The 8,847-nt window shown below is 35.5% G+C and overlaps 1 protein-coding gene across 1 annotated transcript; it reads left to right on the top strand.

The window, feature by feature from the left end:
• Positions 1-539: 539 nt before the first annotated feature.
• Positions 540-8,494, top strand: LOC145598089 (uncharacterized). The gene is made up of 6 exons (XM_081654389.1): positions 540-1,091; positions 3,600-3,700; positions 4,074-4,171; positions 5,637-5,851; positions 7,554-7,609; positions 7,993-8,494. The coding sequence occupies exons 1-6, from the start codon at positions 707-709 to the stop codon at positions 8,023-8,025; spliced, it is 888 nt and encodes a 295-aa protein (XP_081510515.1). The 5' UTR covers positions 540-706; the 3' UTR covers positions 8,026-8,494.
• Positions 8,495-8,847: the final 353 nt, after the last annotated feature.

The raw sequence follows: 8,847 nt of genomic DNA, 5'->3' as shown, positions 1-8,847 counted from the left end.
TATCTTCATTGAATATTAACAAGATAATATTAATCTATTATCTATCAATATCAAATTAGTGTGTTCATGTGAGTTGACTCGAGTTTTTTTTTTTTTTTTTTTTTTTTTTTTTTTTTTTTTTAAGATCAGATCAGGTCTATTTCAAACTTGAGCTATACTAAGTTATTGTGTTCATGCAAAGTTTTGACCCTCTTAGAATTTGTTATATTCACCCAACTAACCCAAGGTTAGTGTTTGCTTTTCATTTGATAATTAAATACTCCGTAAAAAACAATCATTAAAATGAAAGCAAATACTTATGGATATACGGTACACCCGGCCACCTAGGTGTATATAACAAGCTCTTAATACCTCTAGGTGAGACGATTAAGTTGTTTAGATTGATGTTCAATCAAGTTTGATTTGCGAGAATAAAAAATTCGGGTTACTCGTACTTTAGATATGAAATCGGATCTACTGTAATACGTATAATACTATAATACTCCGTATGGTCTAATACTTTAATCTCATTCCCTTCCGCTCCCACGCCCACGCCACGGGTTAAGAGTGTCATACATGACCCAGGTTCTGAAACGGTCAATCCCAATCAATCCAGTCTTCCCTTCTTTCCTTCAACCCAATTCCTCCTACAAAATCCAACCTCAAAATTCCCAGAATTTTCATATCATCTCACACTCGCTTCAACCCACATTGCACCCCACCAACAATGGATTTCTGGAACAAAGCAAGGAGTTTCGCAGAAGAAGCAGCTAAACGATCCCAAGAACTAACCATTGAAGCTGCTAAACGATCTCAAGAACTCACTTCCACCATTGGTGGCACCTCTCGGATCGCCGACATTGTCTCTGAAACCGCTAAACGCTCTAAAGAGTTGGCTGCTGAAGCATCGAATCATATCAAGGCTGAAGCCCTCAAACGCGCTGATCAGATCAAGTCTCTCTCTCTTCTCGACCCTTCTAATCTGCCTTCTGATTCGTCCCAGACCAAGGAGGTTTCGCCTGAAGAGCTTCAGAAGTTTGGGATTACCGATGAATTGAGGGAATTTGTTAAGGAGATTACTCTCAATACTTTCCAGGATTTCCCACTTGCTGGTATGAATTTTTTGCTTTTTTTTTTTTTTTTTTGATGGGGTTTTTGTGTTTTTGGATCTTTTGGAATGTGGGTTTTGTTTTTCTTGGATTTGTGTGAAATGGGTTTGTTTTGGATCTTGAATTGGTTGGTGATTTTTGAAGGTTTTGATGTAACTTTTGGAAGGTTGATTTGGAACTTTCTTTTGCTATACTTATGCTCTTTTCTTGTTAGGGAAGGAAAATGTTATGATAAAAGTGGAATTATAGGGAATGGAGTGAGAGAAAAGGGTTCTGTAATGATTGTTCATGCATGAATCTCAAGGCTTATTTATCTGTATACTAATGTGTTAATGGTACATTTTTTGCTGAATATGCCGGTTAGGTGCTGGACTTAGTACAATGTGGGGGGTTTTGGTGTAGTTGTTCTTTTTGGAATGGAGAAGAGGGGAAGGGAAGAACATAATGAAACATGGAATACAAAGCAGTGAAGAGTGTATTTACATGATGGATAGATTTTAAAGGAAGAAAGGAGATTATGTGATTCTCACACAATACATTGGTGGTGATGTATCTAAGCATGGGTGCATTTTTCCTGCCATTCCTATTAAATACATTTTGAATTTGGAGTGAGCAAAGAGAAGGGGGGGGGGGGGGGGGGGAGAGGGGGGGTTTAATGGATTTTCTTCATTGTTTACCTTACGCTTTTGTCATTTTTAATATAGGGTTGTGAAACTTTAGCCTAAGTAAAATAGCTATACAATCTGAAGAATAGCGATGTGTATCATTAGTATATTGAATCGAAGATGATGATGTAGAGTTTGTATATTAAATTATTAACCATAGTGCACTGAGGTAGTCTCGTTATCAAGTGAGGTTCTTTAAAAAACTGTTGTTTGTTTTTGAGGATAAGATTTCTCTGTAATTCACATGTCGAGGAAGTTTTTTAGTACGAACTTCATTTTCCCATTCATCAAAATTTGGTTGTTCATTATCTCTAACCATATGACTGTCATTATAGCCTCATTCACAAAATCACATCATGTGCTAATGTGTTGGGTACATTTTTTGCTGAATATGTTGGTTTAGTGCTGGATTTAGTATAGTGTGGAGTTTTGGTGTAGTTGGTGATGTAATCTAATGGTGTATTCTATGTGAGTTTGAAGCTTGAGTTTTTCTGATGTAAATTGGTATTGGGGGACATGGGGAATTGCGTGATTCAAGGAAGACTTGATTTGGTGATTTGTTCGACCACCCTATGCAATTGCCTCTTGATTGCGCGACTTAAGAGACTAACCTTAGAATTATAAGAATAGCAATTTGTATATTTTGTATGCTTATAATGCCGAGGTTGTACAAATTCACCGTAGTGCTTTGGGGTAGCCTCATTATTAAGTGAGATTTATTGAAAAACTACTGTTTGCTTTCCAGGATATGATTCTCTGGAAATCATGTGACAAGAAAGATTGTTTAAGTAAGGACATTATTATCAGTTTCAACTAACCAATCATCAAAATTTGAATGGTTTTTTACTTATTACCATAAATACGGCCATTAAAGCTTCATTTACAAATTTAGCGGTTATTTGGTTGGATTAAAATAGGATTGGTTTTTATAAGAAATTGTAAAAACCTAAAGACTGTAGTGGTGATGTTTTTCTAAGTGAGAATAGATTATACAAAGTATGTTGTTGCTGTCTTCTTGTGTTAGGAAGGAGTCCAAGAGGGAGTAACTTAAGAGCTACATTTGTATGATACTATGATATGCTGCATCAGTGGGCATGTGGACATGTCTCCCCAGAATGGATAAAACTATAAAATCATGGGGGAGCCCGTTAAAGATTTAGGAAAAAGCTGGATCTCAAGAGTGTACTGTCTACTGTGTATTTTAGAGCTAGAGTTGGATGGTGCTGGTGGAAGAGCAGAAGGACGAATCTGGTTATGCGGATTTAAAAGTTAATATATAGGCTGGGAAAGGCTGAGATTGTATGTAAACCTGACTGCTGATGAAATAAATGAAGGGTCACTGTGATGGGTTGGGCAAAAAGGATTAGTAGAAGGGATGTCACACGATAGCAATACCAAACTTTGTGTGGGATTGAACCACTGAGGGAGTATAATGTAATAGATCTCTGTATGTGTATTTGGCTATTTGGTTAGGGAACTTCTGTGTTTTCAGCCTATTGCTTTGACATTGATGTTTAGTGCTCTTTTAGAGTGTCTCTTGCATTCTTTAATGCATCTTCGAGCTCAATGCTAAATGTTGCAGTTGCTTCTGGTCTCTGTAGTACTAGTAACTCAGTAAGCTCTGTTTGGTTCCATTTTAGTGGAAATTTATTTTTCCCATGTCACTTGTGACTAACTTATCACACACCCAAATTGGTCCTTTCTCCGAGAGGCAAGCAATTGAGGAGAAAGCTAATAGTTTGCTTAGAATGAGAAAGCAGTTGATATACTACATCTTGAATTGTCTTATTGATAAAGCCCTCTATGTTTGGGTATGTGCTAATATAACATATTGCCTTTTTGCCAGATGATGCTCCAGTGTCTGATGTTCCAACAGTCTCAAATGTGCGGCAGGATCTTACAGAGTGGCAGGCTAAACATGCCACTCTTATGCTGTCGACAGTAAAGGTTTTATTTCTTTTTTGTCTTGATATGTGATGTTTGATTCTGTATCAAATAGCTTTATGGCTGATTGACTTCTATCTTTTGTGCTCCACTTGATGTGTGATTGACAATCGAAGGGAAAATAAAATGGGAAAAAAGACAAAATTAGATATCTCTAAATCTCTTTCTTGGTGAATGGAGTGAGATTCTAAGAGTTTTGGCAGCTTCCATCTCCATCATTCTCCATCTTGCTTCCTTAGTCAATTTGGAGTAACATTCAAACGCATTGTTTGACACTATATTTCTCAAATCATCACTTTTTCATTTTTTGGTATTGCCTGCATTAAATATGTGGTATGCGTCCTTTATCATCACTGATTATAACCTTTTCTGACAGGAAATCTCAAAGCTACGGTATGAGCTTTGCCCCCGTGTCATGAAAGAGAGGAAATTCTGGAGAATCTATTTCATGCTTGTCAACAGCCATATATCTCCGTGAGTAATTTTTTTTATAAAATTATAAATATACTTCTTTCGTCTTTTTAATTGCAGCGTTGGGAGTATACGCTTGATAATACACATCTCAGAGCGCATTGATTTCGTTAATTTTGTTGTAAAAATTATAAAAAAGGGTATATTTTGACAAATAAAAATCTAACAAAATCCCATATTATATATTTTTTAACATATAGGTCACAAATGATGATCAAAGGAGTGTGTTTGAGAATAGTGTATAATTCCAAACGTATATTTAAAGAAGAGTGTAGTTATATTATAGAAATACCCTGCATTTCTCTGTTGCCTGTTGTATGATTGTACCTGTTTATAAGTATAGCATTGTTGCATAAATTCTTAACTCTTGGATGATTCTTATATGCGTGGAAAAATCTGGGGTGTGACTGTCGGTATGCTTTCTCAATGTCCGGCTGCATCACACTAAGTTAGTGTTAGTGTGAGACCTTGTCATTCAAACTTTGTGATATGTATGATAGAGTTGAGGCTAACTTATGTAACAAGGAGACTCATTGTTTGTCATTTTTAGTTACTTTGAGGTGGTCTTTTGCTGAAATGGTGTTAGATGTGTCAGGATCTCTTGAAAAAAATCAATTTTTTTTGACAAGTAATGAAGAAACCAAGGGTCCAAGGGAGTGTCACCCATAAACTTGATAAATCCTGTTACTGTTTCCCTTGGTCTGAAATGCCAGGAAACAATTTGCACATTGAAGAGAACTTAGGGTTTTTCATTTGTTAAGCCTTAAGCCATGCTGAACCTAGTGAGATGATGGCCAGTGAAGAGGAAACTCATTGGTGTACCCATTGATGCTTGAGAATAAATGCATGCAACAAGAATTGACAAGGATTGGTAGTCCAAGCAGTGCCATAGAATGCTATGAATCGATAGGAATGGCACTCTCCCAAAGCTAAAATCTAATCAATCATCACAATGTTCAACGGGATTCCTCTATCTAATTAGCTCTATTTTTAGAGCATTCCCAGTACTAACTAAGTGACTTCTCCTACAGGATATTTACCCTTTATTTATCTTGATACTCCTAATCTTCCCCCCCCCCCCCCCCCAATATGGATTCATAGCATTCTATGGCACTGCTCTTATGAGGCTCCAAGTAGAGATGTGGAGGCATTCATAGCCTCGATTTGTTTCTCATATGGAGTACAGTTTCCTTGCACTGATTTATTGCTACCCTCTATTACTGTGCTTAATATAGATGGTAAAATGTGAGCATTAGAAGCGCTAATTACACATGATGAAAATGCTTGATATATATAGTCTTTGGCTTCAAATTGACACTAAAATCAGTAAAATGTATGCGTGCTCCCTATTTAGCTTGAAATGTTCTTATAGGATTGCTATACGATATTTAGCATCATTTTCTGGTTTCAATGTTTTTAGTTGCCTCTTCTAACCCAGCAGTCCCAATCTATGTTTTGCTATAATCAGGTATGAGAAAAGATATGACGAGGAGGTAAAATTAAAAGCTGCAGAACAAGAGAAAGCTGAAGCAGAGAAAGAAAAGGAAATTGTTGCAAGTGTTGCTGAGTCTAAAACAGATGGAGCAGAACCCACGCGGCCACTCAAGACATCAACGTCATCGGCAGAGCAAGATTTAGATGTCTTTCTTCTGGGAGACCTTGGAGATAGCGATGATGGAGCAGGTACTCTTGCATATTAGCTCTGTTTTGATAATTTGGAAAAACATATTACCTCTGTCACATCTCATTACTACGTTTTTTCATATGAATACTTCTTTATTAGTCTGCTGCTTGCATCTATTGCATGCATGTATTGTGCTGGTTAAGAAACCTGCAACTAAATTATTCTGAGATAGGTGAGGTGAGATAAGACAAGCCTACAGACATATTGTATTGACAAAAGAGTTGACAAATAGGAGGACAAATCTGCAGATGTACTAACTTCCTAATTTATTCTAGGAACTAGGAAGGGACAAGATAGTCTATTCTGCCTAGTTACTGAAATATCATTTCTTTAATGTGTTTATAAGATACAAGCTCCAGTAACTTGAGGATGATCAAGAACTTCTTAAGATATAGTTATGTTGTACATATGTCCTTAGTCAAATATCTTATTATAGCTGCTAATGTCCATTTGTAGAGGCGTAGAGAACTTGTGTTTGCCTGGCTCATCATTATTTCCCAAAAAAAAAAAAAAAAAAGAAAAGAAAAGAAAATAAGATGCTTCAGTAACATCTACCATGGTTTGTGAAAATAGTTTCTGATATTTGTTCCTCTTGTCAAAGATACATCTGAAAATTTTTACTTGTAGGCTTTTAGTTGTTGCTAGCAATTTACATAGTATTGGAACAAAGATAGGGTGGTAGACTGAAAAAGGGTGGTGAGATATTAGAGAAAGAAGGAAGAAAAATTTTTGAAATTGGTGAAGAACAGGAAAAAGAGGAAAAAGCAGAGGAGAGATAGAGAGGGATACTGAATCCAAATGTTTAAAGGTTATGTTCTTTGGAGAGAATCAGAGGGAAGCTTCAGTGACTATATGAAATAATCATCGTTGTGCTCATAAAACATAACATGGGAAATGCTGAACAGCATGCTAGAAAGTAGGTTCATTAAAATATTAGGACATCTGATAACCAAACCAATAGTATTATCCCTTTAACCAAAATAAGAATTCCGAACGAACAGCTTTGCATCCCCTCTGCCCAACACATACACACAAGCCGAAATAAAAATAAATTGAAAATGGTTTTGTTTAGAATTTAGTAATGCTAACTACATCATTCCATTTTTAAGTCTTGGAGTCTTGATATCTATCAAATGTTTGTGACTTTTTGGATCTAGACATTTAGTACATGGTTGTCTTGACATGCAAATATTGTACTGGTGCATTGCTTTATTTTCTTTTACTGTATCATAATTAGGCTTCGATAGTATGAGCGCTTTCTTTTTGTGGCAAACTTATGTGTCGCATTGGTTGTCATTTAGTGAAACCTAGACAGAACCAGTTATTTTCTCTATGTCAAAGTATCAATAATAAGGAGAATTGTACCTTGTAGAAATTTGAATTTATTTTTAAGGTGAATCCCCTTGGAAGTAGCTTGGGCTTCCATTGATTCGTCCTCTTGTTAAGAAGTGATCATAGTGTGCAGAATTCAAATGTCTTTTGCAGGGTTTATGACATTGTTTTTATGCATGTTCATTTATTGCTTTCACCTTTTATGAAATTTATTGAGCCTATGGCCATGTGGCCTTCAAATAACTTGCTAAAGGATTTCATTTGCTGCCAAAATATGGGGATTTAATTCCTCCTAATGTCCCATCCTATCATAATTTGTGTTCGAAATATGGTCTGAATCTTTCATTTTTTTGTAAATATGATTAACAGATGTTGGAGATGATGATGGCTTTGATGATGACTTTGACAAGATTGGTGACAGTTCAGTAAGTACATATACTTTTTATCCTTCATAACTTTTATATTACTCCATGTCATGTTAAATTGTAAATATATTGATTTTATAATTTTTTCTGAACATTAGTATAAATTTTGAGTTTGACAGTTTGAAATATAAAGTGTCACTAAACTTCTAAGAGTAAAAAATTTGGTGCACAAATGCAGTATATTGGCTGATGAACATGCTTGTTATCCACCTATGTTAGTTACATCAATATTGGGAAAACCCTGGTTATTGACATTTTATGGTTGCCAAATATAGATTCCCTTTTTTCCTGTTATTCGATCATTACAGAACTGATTAGCTTATCCACAATAGGCTCAGAAACTGTGTTTATGACTGTTCTATAATGATGCAACTCTTATACAGGAAGATGAACGTGACAAAGATTCTAAAAAGTGATAGTTACTTTGCAATGGCGTTAAAAAGCCTGAGAGGGGATTCCTTTCTTAGAAAAGATGGCTACTTGGATCGGCAACAAAGAGGGAAACTCCAAAGTTATGTCAGAAGCAATTTTTTCTGTGAAATTCTTATTTTTTCTAGCCTCCATTACTTTTCATTCTTACAGTAATATAAGTTCTTTTTTACCGTCGATGTTTCTGATGTCTTCTCTCTGTATTTTCTGGGTGTATAGGATCTAATTGTTCCTTGTACAAGGTTCATAGAGCTCCATCTGTGGGGTGTCTATTTATCCTTTTCTTTTTCGTATTAATGAGTAGGTATATTTCCTTTTCGGTTCTGGTCCATAGGCACCTCTATTCCATTTTGATGCTTTGTTGTGGAACTTTTTGTGTACAAGTTATTTTCTTGTAAATAGACTGTGTTGTTAGGTTGCTGATGCTGTTATAAAAGTAATGTAACTTCTTTATCAGTTTTATTGTGGCTTTACCTATATTTTGGATCTACATCCGGAATATATATGCTCTCCTTCTGGAATTAGTAATCATGTCTACTATATAAAATTGACACCTTTCCTTAATTACCGATGGTTTGCAACTGTACTAGATAAAATTCATAATAATGTGGAAATAATCAGTTATTGTGATTTGTAGTGAGTCTTGTAAAATTGTGTCGTGTCCTAAATTATTAAAGGTTGAGATAGATTGACAACTAATTTCCAATGGAAAGAACATTGAGCATAGTGATAATTAGAGAGTTAAGATTAGGGTCTAACATTAGTCATTTTTCACCTTTTGGGACCTCCCATTTTTTTTATTTCACCGT

This window comes from Chenopodium album, chromosome 20 (genome assembly GCF_948465745.1).
Source record: "Chenopodium album chromosome 20, dcCheAlbu1.1, whole genome shotgun sequence".
NCBI classification, from domain to species: Eukaryota; Viridiplantae; Streptophyta; class Magnoliopsida; order Caryophyllales; family Amaranthaceae; genus Chenopodium; species Chenopodium album.
The sequence above is the reverse complement of the archived record's forward strand: the minus strand, read 5'-3'. Positions and strand labels throughout refer to the sequence as shown.

Bases quoted from the DNA above. Each gene is read 5' to 3' on its own strand.
- LOC145598089 (XM_081654389.1), top strand. From the start codon at position 707: ATGGATTTCTGGAACAAAGCAAGGAGTTTCGCAGAAGAAGCAGCTAAA. The intron at 4,172-5,636 runs GTGAGTAATTTT...TGCTATAATCAG, and splicing joins GTCAACAGCCATATATCTCC to GTATGAGAAAAGATATGACG. The intron at 7,610-7,992 runs GTAAGTACATAT...ACTCTTATACAG, and splicing joins ACAAGATTGGTGACAGTTCA to GAAGATGAACGTGACAAAGA.